This window comes from Capricornis sumatraensis, chromosome 7 (assembly GCF_032405125.1).
Source record: "Capricornis sumatraensis isolate serow.1 chromosome 7, serow.2, whole genome shotgun sequence".
Lineage (NCBI taxonomy): Eukaryota > Metazoa > Chordata > Mammalia > Artiodactyla > Bovidae > Capricornis > Capricornis sumatraensis.
The window spans coordinates 59,572,768-59,591,019 of record NC_091075.1 but is presented as its reverse complement, the minus strand read 5'-3'; the positions used below and the strand labels follow the sequence as shown (position 1 = coordinate 59,591,019).

At 40.2% G+C, this 18,252-nt stretch overlaps 1 protein-coding gene across 1 annotated transcript in view; it reads right to left on the bottom strand.

Moving 5' to 3' along the window:
* Nucleotides 1-18,252, bottom strand: part of PGM2 (phosphoglucomutase 2) — a 37,395-nt gene that overhangs the window by 10,385 nt on the left and 8,758 nt on the right. Inside the window, exons 3-12 of the mRNA XM_068975145.1 lie at nt 17,141-17,247; nt 13,924-14,008; nt 12,179-12,262; nt 11,873-12,066; nt 7,536-7,725; nt 6,540-6,637; nt 3,887-4,067; nt 3,707-3,800; nt 926-1,055; nt 22-211 (exon numbers count right to left, since the gene is read on the bottom strand). Coding sequence (XP_068831246.1) covers nt 22-211; nt 926-1,055; nt 3,707-3,800; nt 3,887-4,067; nt 6,540-6,637; nt 7,536-7,725; nt 11,873-12,066; nt 12,179-12,262; nt 13,924-14,008; nt 17,141-17,247 — 1,353 coding nt within the window. The remainder of the gene's footprint in view (nt 1-21; nt 212-925; nt 1,056-3,706; nt 3,801-3,886; nt 4,068-6,539; nt 6,638-7,535; nt 7,726-11,872; nt 12,067-12,178; nt 12,263-13,923; nt 14,009-17,140; nt 17,248-18,252) is intronic.

Below are 18,252 nucleotides of genomic sequence, written 5' to 3'. Positions count from 1 at the left end.
ATGATAAAAAAAATTACTCACAGCTTTTTTATCAGGTTCATTATCATCATAGCCAGTTGTAAGGTCCCTAACGTGAGAAATCTCAAATCTGCCACAAGTTTTTGGATAATTACTCTTCCCATCATAGTTTCTAAGGTTTTCAAATAATTGTTTAATAGTTTCTTGATCATGGCAGATAAAATACGAAGCTCTGGTGATATGGTAGCCATACCTATCAATACAAACATGGTTACATGCAAATGAGGAACAAATAATTGTGCACAGTGTACACTGAACATGTACCTATTAAACAGTATATTCTAAAACAAACAGCCATGACTAATTTCAAAGGAATAATTCAGCATTAAATAAAGAGGTCCAACAATCTACCCCAGGAATCACTGCCCTGCTGTGTGGCCCTCAGTCTCTATTTGTAAGTAAAAGTTTTATCACTGGAATATAGCCACGTCATGCCCATTACCTTGTATCTGGTTGTTTTGCACTAGAAAGGCAGAAATAAGTAATTGCTACAAAGACTAAACAGATGTTTAATGAACACATTTAGTGTTTTTCAACACTGGAGATTTAAAAAATCACATTCTTCCCTCAGCCATTTCTGCAACTAATGTTCTCATTTATGAAGGATTAATGTCATCACAAATGGTAATTACTATTAACTGCTTAAGTACCAAAAGGAAAAGGTGATCTCTTATTTAGTTTTCATAAGAAATAGAATTCATAACTAAAGCAAGAGCATCAGAAAGAATATGAGTACCCCACGCACAAGAAGAGAGCAAAACAGTAAAAAACATTCCTGTGTGCGGATGCATGTTAACTGTATCTACTGTGATCATTTCACAATATAGACATACACTGAATCATTGTGTTGTACACCTGAACTGATTTTAAAAAAATTACTTCAATTAAATAGTCAATAGAAACTTACTCAACATAGATGGCTTTTAGCTGCTGAGACAAAGACAAATTCTTGGTTGCCAGAAAGCTGGCCAACTCTGCGGTTATGACAGCAGCACTGACTCCATCTTTGTCCAGCACGAAAGGGCAGCACATATATCCTGCAGAAATACGAGTCATACACATATCCTAAGGATTGGGTCCTTTTACACACTGCAGATACACACATCTATATGCATCCTGCCTATTGCATGAGCGGTTGTCAAGGATGTAAATGATTCTCATTCACCACCATTGTATTTAAGAATCTAGCCCAGTGCCTAGTGGGCCTTCATGAAGTATTTGTTGAGTACAAACTATTATGTATAAAATAAATGATATATAAGGATGCATTGTACAACACAAGGAGTCTAGCCAATATTTTATAATAACTATAAATGAAGTATCGTCTATAAAAATATTGAATCACTATGTTGTAAACCTGAAACTAATATAATATGGATGCGCTCAGATGCTCAGTTGTGTCCAACTCTTTGCAACCACATGGACTGTATCCCGCAAGGCTTAACTGTCCATGGGATTCTCCAGGAAAGAATACTAGAATGGGTTGCCATGCCCTCCAGGGGATCTATTCAACCCAGGGATCGAGCCCTCATCTCTTAGGTCTCCTGCACTGGCAGGCAGGTTCTTTACCACTAGTGCCACCTGGGAAGCCCTCAGTTCAGTTCAGTTCAGTCGCTCAGTCGTGTCCAACTCTTTGTGATTCCATGGACTGCAGTACGCCAGGCTTCCCTGTCTATCACCAACTCCCGGACCTTACTCAAACTCATGTCCATTGAGTCGGTGATGCCATCCAACCATCTCACCCTCTGTCATCCCCTTCTCCTGCCTTCAATCTTCCCAGGATCAGGGTCTTTTCAAATGAGTCAGTTCTTCACATCAGGTGGCCTAAGTATTAGAGTTTCAGCTTTAGCATCAATCCTTCTAATGAATATTCAGGACTGATTTCCTCTAGGATGGACTGGTTGGATCTCCTTGCAGTCCAAGAGACTCTCAAGAGTCTTTTCCAACACCACAGTTCAAAAGCATCAATTCTTTGGTGCTCAGCTTTCTTTATAGTCCAACTCTCATATCCATACATGACTACTGCAAATACCACTAGATGGACCTTTGTTGGCAAAGTAATGTCTCTGCTTTTTAACATGCTATCTAGGTTGGTCACAACTTTTCTTCCAAGTAGTAAGCACTTTTTAATTTCATGGCTGCAGTCACCATCTGTAGTGGTTTTGGAGCCCCCCAAAATAAAGTCAGCCACTGTTTCCTCATCTATTTGCCATGAAGTGATGGGACCGGATGCCATGATCTTAGTTTTCTGAATGTTGAGTTTTAAGCCAACTTTTTCACTTTCCTCTTTCACTTTCATCAAGAGGCTTGCAAAGAGTTGGACACAACTGAGCATCTGAGCGCATCCATATTATATTAGTTTCAGGTTTAGTTCTTTGCTTTCTGCTAGAAGTGCGGTGTCATCTGCATATCTGAGGTTATTGATATTTCTCCCTGCAATCTTGATTCCAGCTTGTGCTTCATCCAGCCCATCATTTCTCATGATGTACTCTGAATATAAGTTAAATAAGCAGGGAAGCCCTCAACTATGCTTTAATTAAAAAAAAAAAAAAAAGAACAAAAAGAGAAAGTATTTGTTGAATAACTTGTAAGGATAGTCTCCCTTCTAGACAAATTGTCCTCATTTTCCAGGTCTAGCCCTTCAGCTCACACAAAATTGTTTCTAATTGCTCGAGTCAATGCTTATTCTGTCTTCTCTGAATTCCCGTAGTTTTTGCCAGTACATGATTCACCTTGACAGTGAGCCTATATTCTTTCGTGTGGTTACTAACCTCACTTATATAAACTACTACAGGCTAATATCAGTTTATCCATTTCCTTCAGGGTCAGTGTATAATTGATAAGCAATAAATATTGGATAAACAAATTTTTGGGCTTCCCAGGTAGCACTAGTGGTAAAGAAATCACCTGCTACTACAGGAGACATAAGAGATGAAGGTTCAATCCCTGGGTCAGTAAGATCCCCTGGAGGAGGGCATGACAACCCACTCCAGTATTCTTGCCTAGAAGATCCCATGGACAGAGGAGCCTGGTGGGCTATGGTCCATACGGTTGCAAAGAGTTGGACACAACTGAAGCAACTTAGCATACACATAGTAACTTTTACTAAATAAATAGCTAAAATATCCCCAGCACAAACATTTGCATTTCACGTTTCCATTGCTGGCTCTCCATTTCACTCATTTATAGTGATTATTTAAGACAAGTGTTTTCCCATTATCCTGGCTGGTTCTTTCAGGTGATAACCACTCTTATGGAAGTCCTACAACTGTGGCTTCTCCTTTCTTCTGGACATATCTCTGCAGGGCACTCTCTAACGGGCAGTGAACTATATGTGGCCTAGATATCAACACCACAGTGAGGAAATACTTCAGCTCCCCAAGTAGGAGGATTTTCTTAAGCTACTACAGCCAAGTACAAAAACATCACTATTCACAGTCATCAGGGGAGAGGATTCACTTCCTTACATGAATGGCTTGATTATTTGTGAGATATTCTTTTCAGCTAAAAAAAAATCTGATGCCAACTCTGGGGTTGGACAGTTCAGCATTTGCAGAGGGTCACAGAAGAAAAGCAAACTGCATGCTTCTGTTTCACTGCTAATCTTTGAGCCCAAATCCAAATCTTTGCCCACTTATGCACATTCTATAAATTAACTGATCACATGATCATGGTGCTCAACTCTTACCAATAGCTTCTTCAAATGCAAATAAGACATTTTTCCCCTGGTCTATCAGCTGTTTGGCTCGATTTCCCATCCATTTAAAGCCAGTTAATGTTTCCTAAAAGGATAATCCAAGAGAGAAACGCCTTAGACTTTCTCCAGAGCAAAAGAAAGGGAAAGGGGCAAGTCTCACAAACGCTATACCTCAAAGTGAAAGCCCTCCTTCAAGGCGATGGCTCGCAGGATTTTGGAAGAGACGGTGCTGGACAACATGTATAAGTTTTGAAGGGCGCTGTGATCTTGGTTCTTTTCTTTCCAAGAAGTAAAGAGCCACCAGCCCAGGAGGGCCCCCAACTCATTGCCTGAAAACACTTTCCATTCGCCACTGAAAGAAAAAACCACCTATGCATGACAGTGATCTTAAGAGAGTGCTTAACTGTAAGTGACAAATATGGACAGAACAATTAAGCCAAACAAGGCTCCAAGGGGCCTCTGCAGGACTGTTCTCCCTAATCTTTGTTGTTGTTCTCATTATTCTTGTTCACATAACAGAAGTGTGGCTACCACTGCACAAACATCTGAGCAGCTACCGTGTCTCAGCCAGTTTGCCTAGACAAACACCCTATCTTTGAAAACTCTAAGTATGTCAGCAATGACACAGAAATGCTTTTATTTCAGTCTCCAGCAAAGGGCTTTGGTTTTAAACATAACAGATACATGCTGGCAAGATGCCCCCCCAAGTATAATAGCTCATATATTTCAATTTTTTGCTCAGCACTGCAGTTTCTGAGAGAGAGCTTAGCATTCCTGAAGATTCAGCACAGTTCTAGCACAGTCTAGACACCAGAGAACAAGCCTGCAACTATCACTTTGTGAAGTCAAGGTGGTTACAAGCATACCTCACATTTGATCATACAGCACATCAACTTAAATTTCTAAAAACTGACACAGAATTGAACCTGTTTTGTCATAACTGAAAGTCCTAAACCTTTGGCAGCACCAAACTGTCCCCCAAACATCACACATGCTGGAGGCTGTGTACCTTTCAACTTTCCTCCTAATCCATCACTGCTCTGTACAAACTCTATAGTCACACTTATCTCAAGCATTGGAGCACCCCACAGGCAAGCTCTCTGGTCTCCGTTCAGTCAGTTTAGTCGCCCAGTCGTGTCCGACTCTTTGCAACCCCATGAACCGCAGCACGCCAGGCCTCTCTGTCCATCACCAACTCCCGGAGTTCACTCAAACCCATGTCCATCGAGTCAGTGATGCCATCCAGCCATCTCATCCTCTGTCATCCCCGTCTCCTCCTGCCCTTAATCTTTCCCAGCATCAGGGTCTTTTCAAATGAGTCAGCTCTTCGCATGAGGTGGCCAAAGGATTGGAGTTTCAGCTTCAACATCAGTTCTTCCAATGAACACCCAGGGCTGATCTCCTTTAGGATGGACTGGCTGGGTCTCCTTGCAGTCCAAGGGACTCTCAAGAGTCTTCTTCAACACCACAGTTCAAAAGCATCAATTCTTCAGCACTCAGCTTTTTTTATAGTCCAACTCTTACATCCATACATGACCACTGGAAAAACCATAGCCTTTACTAGATGGACCTTTGTTGGTAAAGTAATGTCTCTGCTTTTCAATATGCTATCTAGGTTGGTGGTAACTTTCCTTCCAAGGAGTAAGCGTCTTTTTATTTCATGGCTGCAACAGCAATTGCAGTGATTTTGGAGCCCAGAAAAATAAAAGTCAGCCACTGTTTCCACTGTTTCCCCATCTATTTCCCATGAAGTGATGGGACCAGATGCCATGATCTTCATTTTCTGAATGTTGAGCTTTAAGCCAACTTTTTCACTCTCCTCTTTCACTTTCATCAAGGGGCTCTTTAGCTCTTCTTTACTTTCTGCCATAAGGGTGGTGTCATCTGCATAACTGAGGTTATTGATATTTCTCCCAGCAATCTTGATTCCAGCTTGTGCTTCTTCCAGCCCATCATTTCTCATGATGTACTCTGCATATAAGCTAAATAAGCAGGGTGACAATATACAGCCTTGACGTACTCCTTTTCCTATTTGGAACCAGTTTGTTGTTCCATGTCCAGTTCTAACTGTTGCTTCCTGACCTGCATACAGGTTTCTCAAGAGGCACGTCAGGTGGTCTGGTATTCCCATCTCTTGAAGAATTTTCCACAGTTGACTGTGATCCACACAGTCAAAGGCTTTGGCACAGTCAATAAAGCAGAAATAGATGTTTTTCTAGAACTCTCTTGCTTTTTCAATGATCCAGCATATGTTGGCCATTTGATCTCTGGTTCCTCTCTGCCTTTTCTAAAACCAGTTTGAACATCTGAAAGTTCACGGTTCACATATTACTGAAGCCTGGATTGGAGAATTTGAAGCATTACTTTACTAGCGTGTGAGATGAGTGCAATTGTGCGGTAGTTTGAGCATTCTTTGGCATTGTCTTTCTTTGGGATTCAACATGGCATTGAAGGTCTGGCTCCTCACCAAACCTTTGTCAAGTGCTGAACTTTAAAGTCAGCACCAAACAAAGTACTTTGCCCTGATTAGGCACTGAGTCATTAATTATGATAAAAGTGATGATAAAAGGGGGATGGTAACAAGTAAGTTCAATACCAAAGTTCAATACCAAATACACGCTGGGCTGGCTGACCCTACATTATGCTTGCCAAACCTGTGGCCGCTAGACTGGTACTTGCTCTATGTCAGAGGATCTGACAGAGGTTCAATGAGATGATCATTTGCAAGATAATTGGGAAACATTTCCAAATACATCCGGTCCCTCTAGAAACATCTGACTGACACTATATCACACATCATGCAGGTAATCACAATTTATTGTACCTGTCTTGCTTTTCTGCCACAGCAAGTCTATCAGCATCTGGGTCATTTGCTAAAATGATTTTGGCCTTGGTTTTGTCAGCCAAAGCAAAAGACAAAGTCTGAAAAAGAGAGAAAAAGAAGAGAAAAAGATCACTCCAACCAAGAACTGAGCACACTACAGTCTTTAAAAATATTCGGTTCTTTAAGAACTAAAAGAGGTCTTTCCCCAAACCAAGACTGAATCTTATTTCTGGAACTGGTCTTGGTTGGTCACATACTACTTCCTAAGTCAGAGGTCAGATAAGGAGAGCATCAACACATGACCCATGTGTGCCAGTGGGACTCGCCCAACATCTGACTGTGTTTGTGGCTGGACTGGTTATTTCTAAGCCTGGCCCTGTGATCAACCTCACAGACAAATCAAAATTGACTCTCTGAGTATAACTGTTACCCTAACCTTTAAAAAGTTTAAGTGGGGGCTTCTTTGGTGGTCTAGCAGCTAAGACTCTGCGCCCCCAGTGCAGGGGGCCTGGTTCGATCACTGGTCAGGGAACTAGAGCCCACATGTTGCAACTAAGATCTGGGGCAGCCAAGTAAATAAATATTAAAAATAAATAAAATAAAAAGCTTAAGGGAACCATAATTGAAATAGCAACATTTTCATATCAGAAAAATGTCAACTGAGAAATAAAAATTGCGTGACAAATCTCCATTCTATTATTGTTTCTTTTTGGCATTAAGAAGCACAGTAAATTAAATTAAATTAAATTAATTAAATTGAATGTAAAGCATCATTTTAAATTTGCGAGCAATTTCAGCTTTTGCATCCTGATGCTTAAGACAACTGATTTGAAAGTTCCTTTAAGAAATGGATGACTAATAAATATAAATTTCCAATGATGAAATCACATTTTTGTTTGGCACAATGAAAATACAAGAAAAACTTATTTTACTCCAAAGTAATAGTTTTGAATTATATTCAAGATAAATTTTATAATTAAAAAACAGTCAAGTTACCAAGACACCTTTACCCTCTTCGGGATTCGGGTATTTCACTGTTGGGAACTCAGGATCAGGGTCCTTCTGTTCGGGAACAGCCTCGGGAGGAACAAAGTCGAATGCCTTGAAAGCCGACTGCACGAAGCTGTGACCCACACCGTGGACAGAGGTATGCACAAACTTCACCTTGGTCTCCTTGTTCACAGCCCTAGAAACAGACATGTGGAGAATGAGAAGATACACAAACATGGCTCTCAAAACGAAATGAGGTTTGCAAAATATCAAGGAACCAGATACCTAAGAACATAAGATTTCAAAATAATAAGAATGTATAAGACAACTGAGTATCTTTCAAAATTCTATTTAAAAAAAAAAAGAAAGCTTTTTCACTCTCTCCCAAACATACACACTCCCACAACACATTGTTTTAAATTTCACTCTGCAGTTACTTCCTGCAAAGCCGATTACTTTTGGATTTTGTTTCATGCTACAACTTCACACCTACAGTGGGTTCCAGGAGGGACTCCCAGCTGGCCCATGGCAGTACCTACCCACAGCAGTGCCAGCTCCAGGGCTTCAACTATTCCCTACCATCTTCACATAAGACTTTCAAAATGTCCTTTGAACACAATGCGATGGAACTTCCCATATACAGACGTATAACTAATAAAACATTTTCTTTGTCAAGTAACAATCCTATTTAGCAAAGTGCTCTGATTGAGGGACTTAATTTAGAATAAAAATAACATCAAAATTAACAGCAGAAGTTATAGCAAATGTAAATACAAAGTGTTAAAAAATTCCAGCTATCTGACTGCTAGTTTCTAAGGTAGTGTACACTTCTTTTGGCAATGAGTAAATGAACAAGGTCTTCCTTAAGACAACAGTAGTTTAAAACAAACATATCTTTGAAAATAAATACATCTAGAAAAATAAATATGCAAGATTAGTAAGAACAAATCTGGAAAAGATAAAACTCAGAAGTTGATCCAACTTGAACTGGGAAATATGTGAGAAGCAGTAAGGCTTAGTGGTTAATATGATTTGGAGACAGATTCTAAATTTAAATCCTGGAGATCTGCTACTTTTATTTGGCTGCCCTGGGTTTTACTTGTAACACACAGGATCTTCAATCTTTGTTGTAGTACATGAGATCTTTAGTTGTGGCATGTGGGATCTAGTTCCCTGACCAGAGATCAAACCCAGGCCCCCTGCATTGGGAGCGTGAAGTCTTAGCCACTCGACCACTCGGAAAGTCCCTAGAGCTCTGCCACTTCTAAGCTATGTGACTGTTGCTTATTTTCTGTGACCTCTCTGAGTTACAGTTTTCTCATCTATAAAATGGCAATATATCAGAACCTATCCTCAGCATTACTGTGATGATTAAAATGAGATGAATTAATTAGTAAAAAGGAAGGGAATATAGCGGTTATCTGATAGATAACAGCACTTAAATCATGTTAGAAATTGTCTGATTAAAGGTGATATTTCCAGTTAGTCAAAGAAAAATAGATTCTTCAGTGTAATATGTTAGCACAATTGCACTTTTTAGAAAGAATTTAATCTGCTTTCCTACTTTATGCCTCATACAAAATTAAAAATAACTAAGAATTCAAAAGATTTAAACGGTGCAAACTGTGGACTTCTCTGGAATACAGTGGTTAGGACTTTGTGCTTCCACTGCAGGGGACACAGGTTTGATCCCTGGCTGGGGAACTAAAATCTCATGTCATGTGGCATGGCCAAAAACAAAACAAAACATTGCAAAATGTAAACATGAAAGCTTTAAAGTAAAACAAGAGTTGTGCTTTTTAAAAAATAATCTTGGTATAGTGAAATCTTTTTAAGTATGACACAAAACCCAGAAGTTAGCAATTAAAAGTTTCAATGAAAAAATCCAAAGGTAATAACAGAAGGGAAAACAATATTTGAAATAAACAAAGACTAGTTTTTCTGTACAAGCGAAGAGGTTTCACAAATGCAAAAAAAGAACAAATACTTAGAAAAATATAGGTTAAATAAAGATAAAAATATTCATAATTAAAAGTGTAAATAAAGTTAGGTATTGGTTTCATGTAGCAAACTGGGAAAGAGGAGATACTTCATAATACTCAGTGTAGGTAAGAACGTGTGGGGACCATATACTGTTATCATATTCGGTTGGTGGGAACCTCAGCTAGTATAACGTTTCTAAGAGCAATTTTTAAATCATTATTAACTTTATAAATGTATATATAATTCTGATGCCTGCACTGTATCTTTTTTTTTGCGCCCTGCACATCTTGTGGGATCTTAGTTCCCCAACCAAGAACCAAAGCCCTGCCCTCCATAGTGAAAGCGCACAGTTCTAACCACTACCAGGACCATCGGTTCAGTTCAGTTCAGTTCAGTCACTCAGTCGTGTCTGACTCTTTGCGACCCCACGAATTGCAGCATGCCAGGCCTCCCTGTCCATCACCAACTCCCGAAGTTTACTCAAACTCATATCCATCGAGTTGGTGATGCCATCAGGGAATTCCATCTACTATGTATTTTTTTTGAATACTCTTATACACACACACACACACCCCCCAATACTCAAGGAACCATGTTCAAAGGTGCTGACTCTGGTGCTACGTGGTGAGTAGGAGAAAACTAGAAACGCTTAGTCTTTATGAAGTTCAGTAAGAGGGACAGAAGGAACAGGCACAGATGAGTTTTGTTTGGATTACAGACCATTTTTAAATGGTCCCCAACATTTAAAAATTAGAGAATTTCATATACAAAAATCTAGGTTTCCAGTTTTTCTTAGGAGAAAAAAATCAGATAACTGGTAATGCGGGATCTATGTTTGCACATGGTAACACCAATGGCACGGCAGCTCCCTTCAGGTGGGGCGGGGCTTCCACATTCCATACAGGAGCCGCCACTCCCAGACGGTCCAGCAAATACAATACTAGAGACAACCCTGAAGTTCTGCTGCTTAACTATCAGTGGTTTCTTCCTAAGGGGACAATCAGGAGTGATGGGACCCTCGGCATACTAGGGCAGGACAACCCTTCACTCAGCTCCTCTGCTTCCTATCCGTGAGCATCACATCTGTGTCACAGGGTTAAACAGGCTGGTACAGTGGGATGATTTGGGAGAATGGCATTCTATCATGTATACTATCATGTAAGAATTGAATCGCCAGTCTATGTCTGACGCAGGATACAGCATGCTTGGGGCTGGTGCATGGGGATGACCCACAGAGATGTTATGGGGAGGGAGGTGGGAGGGGGGTTCATGTTTGGGAACACATGTAAGAATTAAAGATTTTAAAATTAAAAAAATAAAAAAATAAAAAAAATAAAAATAAAAATAAAAATGAGGAACAGTTCAACATAAAAAAAAAAAAAAGGGTCAGGACTAATGGGAGGTGATACAGAAAGGTATCCATGACAAAGCAGGCAGAGGGGAAAAGGCATAGGACAAGACACATGCACTCTATATTCTTAGTTATGATTTTGAAATACTAATATATTACACGTATATATGTTTATATATGAAATGAAAATTTCTGGGAAGATAAAAAAGTCAACATTTTATTTTTTATTTTTTCAATATAAATTTATTTTAATTGGACTCTCCTTTTTCTCAACATTTTCTATTTGACACCTTCCAACAAGCTTTTTTTTACATACATATATAGAAGTACGCCTATACACACACACACACACACATACACACACACACACACACAGAGCTTTCCTGGTGGCTCAGACAGTAAAGTGTCTGCCTGCAATTCAGGAGACCCAGGTTCAAACCCTAGGTCAGGAAGATCCCCTGGAGAAGAAATGGAAACCCACTTCAGTACTCCTGCCTGCAAAATCCCATGGACAGAGGAGCCTGGTAGGCTACAGTCTATGGGGTTGCAAAGAGTTGGACATGACTGAGTGACTTCACTTTCTTTCTTTACACACACATATACATATATATGAATCTACAACAGAGGTCAGAAAACCATTGCCTGTGGGCCAGCCACCTGCTTCTACAGTCAAGGGATCTGCCACTGAGCTATGCCCCTGAAACCCATTTTTATAAACTTTTTTTTTTCAACACAGCTATGTTTGTGTTCGTTCATTTCTGTATCATCTATGGCTGCTTTCTTGCAACCACAGAGCTGGGTAGTTGAGCAATACAGTGGCTCACATAGCCAAAAGTATTCACTGTCTTTTTAAGAAAAGTTGCCAACCCCTCATCTATAGCCTCTTAAGTCAGATGCAGTAACAGTATATGAATAGTAACAGTATAGAATACCAGTTGAGGACAAAAATGTAATGAAAACATAATTTGGTTGAATCACATTAATTTAACTCAGTTTCCCACCCATTTACCTGTGAAAACAGTATTTTTTAAGGTCTTCAAAATAGTCTCTATTGATGGAAGCGCTTGGGTCATGTAGGAGCAGACTGCCATTGAGTACAGAATCGTCCCAGGCTTGAGGCCACGGTTCTAGATTTTCTTCAATAGCCTGTGAAATCCCTTTATCATGAGGAGAGATGATCTGAGCCCCATTTTCCCAATAGACCTGGAGAACATGGGAACATATCCAGACGGTTTAGAGTTCATCCGTTCCCTGTGCTCCCAAGGCACAGACTTCAGATGGAAGGACATAAGTACGGAGAGAAAAATGAAAATACCTTGTAACCATTATCCTGCTTCGGATTGTGAGAGGCAGTTATCATGATTCCAGCACAAAGTTTCAAATGTGATACTGTGTAGGGCTGTAATATAGTAGGAAACAAGAACAATTTGAAGCAAAAAATTAGATATATTTAAAAGTCTATCATACATTGTTTGTACCATTTTCCCTCCAATAAACATAAAATATAAATATCATAATGTGTCATACAATATTTTTGTGCCACATCCAAGGAGTATACTCTGGTTACCCTTAAAACTCACTGCTCAAAATTCTGTGATGTGTATCCTACGACAGGCGAGTATTTTCCTGTGTATCTTTTTATCCTATCTTCTCCTTGAAGGTAGAAAATTCTTTACACAGTATGATGCTCTGACTCTCCACAGCACATTCTTTTAAGCCTTCTGCTTAGGAAGGAAGCTAATGGCTTCAGTTTATTCTTTCCAACTGCATCCTCTGCTCTTCTTTCCCTGATTTGCTTTTAAGTAAAGGGTTGAGGAAAATATGGACAAGATGGAGAGAGCTCTCAGAGCGTGCATTTATCTCCCACTCCAGGGCTGACTATCCCACTCTTGTATTTCTACATAGCTCCCATCTTTATAAGACTACTTCCCCAAATGGGGAGAGGATCCCCTATGGCTACACCTGAGGTTTACTCTACACAGGGAGCCTGAAATTCTCCCTGTCTATCCCCCTCTATCCTCCCACCAAAAATCACTGTGGTCACTTGTCCCTCTAGGAGGTATCTCACGTTCCCCAGGTGTCCTGGAGCAAAGAAAAAGGGAGAATTACTCCACTACTTGGGCCAGTGATCATGAGACACTTATTTAATTCATGTCTGATATAAAAACAATAGCTACCAACATTAATATAGTACAGAAGACCAAGGATGCCTGAACACATTGCAGTTTTTCCATCAAACAGTAAAATTTGAGCCACATTTGGATGTGACATTGAGCATCTACTGGGATATTCATAAGCTAGGAGGAGCTGCACTTACCTGTCTGTGCACTAGAGACAGTAAATGCAAAGCTAGTGGAGATTACGTCTGTATTTATACACTCTTATTTCTACTTGATGGAAGTAAGTGCATTGGAATTATGTTTTTGGTTTAATTTCTAAAAACATATATTTTGAGCATCTGGCCCTACTCTTACAAGTTCATTTCTACTTAAAAGGAACAGCTGTCGTAGTACCTGTTATCCTTTTATTTAGATTCTGTTACAATAGGAATTTGATAAAAATCTTACTAAAACATGCCAAGCATGCTTCTGGCACTGGCTATGAATAGGATTTAGAGTGAAACACTCATATATAAAAAGTTGGTACGCCAACTTGTCAAAAATTTCATGGTAAGACATGATTTGAAGTGAATTCAGAGTTAGATTCGAGGAGTTTCCTAATTGCGGTAGCTGAGAAAAAGAATACAAACCAAATTAAAAAGCAAAAAGACAAACAGACAAAAGACATTCTGCTAACCAGCGAAAATATCTTCTGAATGCAAGCAAAAGAAAAAATGCACTAAAAAAAAAAAGAAAGAAATTCTGATGAATCAAAAGTTGAACACCAGAGAAATATTACTAGGGTGTGGGAGGAACATTCCTGGAGAGGAAACTCTTGATAAAAGGCAAGGAGCCCTTCTGTCTTTCAAACAACTGAATCCCAAGAGAACTAAAGATGGTAAAACCTGGCCATGTCCCACCCCTGATCCTGGGGCAGGAAATTATAAAAGCAAACACTTACCACAAAAGGGGTTGGGGTTATATCAGAAAAGAGGTACACCGGAATCCCCTGGCTGATAAACGTGGTTGCAGCAAGTCGGGCAAATCTGGAAATGCAGAGTGACCGGGGAGAAAAGGAGAGTAGAGCTGTCAGGAGAGCAGGTGACAATAGAGAAGAAAAGGAAGGTCCAACCATTTATTTTTTATTTTTATATTTATATGACCACCCCAGGTCTCAGTTGCAGCACTCCAGATCTTTAGGTGCGGCATGCAAGTTCTTAGTTGTGGCATGTGAGATCTAGTTCCCTGATCTGGGATCAAACCCAGGCCCCCTGCATTGGGAGCATGGAGTCTAGCCAGTGGACCACCAGGGAAGTCCCCCAACCGTTTCTTTAGACTGAGAACAGCAGCCAGATCGATGAAAACCTTAATTATACTCTGCTGGTAGAGAACATTAAGGCTGGAGGAACCTAAGGAGTCATTTCATTCCACCCCTTTGTTTAAAAGAAATGGGACTAAACTTGAGAAAGGCCAGATGGCTTGTCCCATGTCCACCGGGCACACAGCAGCTAAGCCAGGCTGCACCCAAATCTCTTAGCTCTCTTCCATCTCAGCGGGTCTCAGCCAAGGGCAGTGCTGCTCCCACGGGACACCTGAACCATCTGGAGACAATTTCGGCTGTCACAGGGGTAGGGTGCTAGTGGCAGCTGGTGGATGGGGGCCAGGGATGCTGCTAAGCACCCACAGGCACAGGGCAGTGCCTACAGTGAAGAGTTATCTGGCCCTGTACCAAGCAGCATGGCACCAGGCAGAATGGAGAACTCTATCCACAGCTGTCACTACCCAGGATATGCCATGAAGACTAGCATTTGAGTCAACATTGTCCTCTACAAAACACACGGCACACTGTCGTGAGTGAGTGTGAGATATATGTGGGACACATGTCTGTATATGATACACACACATCTTGGCTCCTTTCAGCTCTTAAAAGATGACAAATTTTTGACACTTTGACATATTTCTCAATCTCCACAGCATCTGGCTTAAGGCAGGACACAAAGCATGGCATAAAGTCTCTCTTCATGCTTAAAGTATTTCATCACAATGAACAATTTACTTCCAAGGAACAACATTACACTATTAGAGGATTAAACAAAGTATTTCATCATTCTCTCAAATATTTCTTGAGTACTAACTGCATGGGACACTATTTTGGGAGCTGGCTGGGGCAGAAACAGCAGATCTTTAACAACTCAGGCATTAAAATTCCTAGAATTAAGAGTAATTTAAAAATGATTTCGACAATTTAAAAAATTCCCCTGTACAGGAGAAAGTAAAAAAAACAGCAAATTTTAGCAAAAATAATTTAAATAAAAACCTGAATTAGATACATACTGCATTCACTAGAAGGTACAGAAGTCACTTTTACAACCTCAGGAAATGACATTGTTCATGGTAAGCTATCGAGAGGAAGTGTTCCAGTAAAAAAGGGGGTCATATAACATGATTATGACCAGTGATGGGCAAACTCCAGGCATTCTGTAAATAAAGTTTTACAAAACTTTACTCAGTCATGAATTGTTCATGGCTGTTTTCACGCTATATGGCAGAGCTGTGTGGTTGTAACAGAGACTGTGCAGCCTACAGTGTGTAAGATATTTAGTATTTGCCCTTTGGGGAAAAAGTTTGCTGACCCCTGGTGCCAGCCTCTTTATGTTTAAATTGTGGTACCTTCTCTCACTTTATGATCTTAGAGCAAAAAGTACATAGATTACAGGTTTTGTGAGGACTAAATAAGTAAATACCTAGGTGCCTAACTCGCATTCAGCACTTGAATGATTCTAGCATCACCACCACCATCACACCACCATCATTAACACTACCACCACCACTATCATCACCATCATCAACACCATCACCATCATCATCTGCCTATAGCTACAAAAGACAGTCTCATTTGGGAATGTTACAAGAATGCACTTTGCAATGGGCACTTAAGAATGAGAAGAAGCTCATGAGGCTTATAAATAGTAGAAGAAAAAAATTACATAAGAAGAAGAAAAGTGAGAAGGAGAAATAATGCTGCTGTTGTTCAGGTGCCTAGTCGTGTCCGACTCCTTCAGACCCCATGGACTGCCATACGCCAGGCCTCTCTGTCCCTCACCATCTCCTGAAGTTTGCTCAAGTTCATGTCCATTGCATCCAGCCATCTAAATCCTATGATGCCTTCTTCTACTTCTACCTTCAATCTTTCCCAGAATCAGGGACTTTTCCAATGAGTCATCTGTTTGCATCAGATGACCAAAATACTGGAGTTTCAACTTCAGCATCATTCCTTCCAACAAGTATTCAGGGTTGATTTCCCTTAAGATTGACTGATTTGATCTCCTTGCTGTCCAAGGGAGTCTCAGGAGTCTTCTCCAGCACCATCGAAGGCATCAGACAGGAGATATCAAGGGAACATTTTGCCCAAGGATGGGCACAATAAATGACAAACAGTAGAGACCCTAGTAGATGCTAAAGAGATCAAGAAGGGAAGGAAAAAATACATGGAAGAACTGTATAAAAAAAGATCCAGATGAACTGGATGACGACGATGGTGTGGTCAGCCACCCAGACCCAAACATTCTGGAGAGCAAAGTCAAGTGGGCCTTAGGAAGCACTGCTGTTAATAAAGCTAGTGTGTGTGACAGAATTCCAGTAGAACTATTTAAAACCCTAAAGGATGATGACATCAAGGAGCTGCATTCAATATGTCAGCAAATCTGGAAGACCCAGCAGTGACCACAGGATTGGACAAGGTCCATTCTCATCCCAATTCCCAAAAAGGGTAGTACTAAAGAATGTGCTAACCACTGGACAATTGCACTCATCATCCTTATTAAGGTCATGCTTAAAACTTTGCATCCTAGGCTTCAGCATTATGTGTACCAAGAACTTCCAGATGTCTAAGCTGGATTTAGAAAAGGAAGAGGAACCAGAAATAATATTGCCACTTATAAAAAATTGTGTTAGATAGGTATTAAGTTCTACATTGTCTAAATAATTACATTTTCTTAACCCAAACATAAAACTAGAATTATTAAAAGTTACAAACAGAACCTACCCATCTTTTTTATAGTTAAGCAATATAGCTGACAAATGTATTTAACGCCAACCTATTGAAATGGTGATTACAAATAAAACTACAAAATACATGACAAAAATGTAGTTTCCTGAATATTAATATCTTTACATACCTTCTGCTGCTGCCTCCACTTGCTGGATGGGCTCGAGCATCAAAGCTGATCACAACACCTCTTTGCTTCAGGTCACTGAATTGTTTTTCTAGGTACCGGCAAAATCCCTAAAAAACACCCCATAAATTACAAGACTATGTATGTTTTAACACGCTAAACCAAAAATTGATCAAGTTTTCTCTGCTTCCACAAGAGAATACTGTAGCAGGAGAGAAATCCCTCAGTAACTAAGTGAACTGCACAATAGGAAAATAACAGCTTTATTTATTTTCTATCTGTATGTATCAGGTACTGTGTTGGACACTTAGTGTTTATTATCAGTAATGCTAGATCAACTTGGCCAATAAATCCCATTTTACAGATGGAAAAGCTAGAACTTTCAATGACTGGCCCAGTTTCAGATACACAAATAGCAGAGCCTAGATTTGTACCTGCAAGCCATGAAATTAAGAGGCCTGCTCCTTGGAAGAAAAGCTATGACCAACCTAGAGAGCACACTAAAAAGCAGAGATATTATTTTGCTGACGAAGGTCCATCTAGTCAAAGCTATGGTTTTTCCAGTAGTCATGTACAGATGTGAGAGTTGGACCATAAAGAAGGCTGAGCACTGAAGAACTGATACTTTTGAACCGTGGTGTTGGAGAAGACTGTTGAGAGTCCCTTGGACTGCAAGGAGATCAAACCAGTCAATCCTAAAGGAAATCAACTCTGAATATTCATTGGAAGGACTGATGCTAAAGTTGAAGCTGCACTACTTTGGCCACCTGATGCAAACAGCTGACTCATCTGAAAAGACCCTGATCCTGGGAAGATTGAAGGCAGGAGGAGAAGGGGACGACAGAGGATGAGATGGTCTCATGGTATCACTGACTCGATGGGCATGAGTTTGAGTAAGCTCTGGGAATTGGTGATGTACAGGGAAGCCTGGCGTGCTGCAGTCCATGGGGTCGCAAAGAGTTGGACATGACTGAGCAATTGAACAACAGCAGACTTGTGCCTGGGTCTGGTTAGAGGTGGTTCAGTGCTAAACTAAAAGTACACAGAATCTGTGGGCTTATACCACCACTTATGAGCAAATGACAAGTTCCTTATATCTCAGTGCCTCAGTTTTC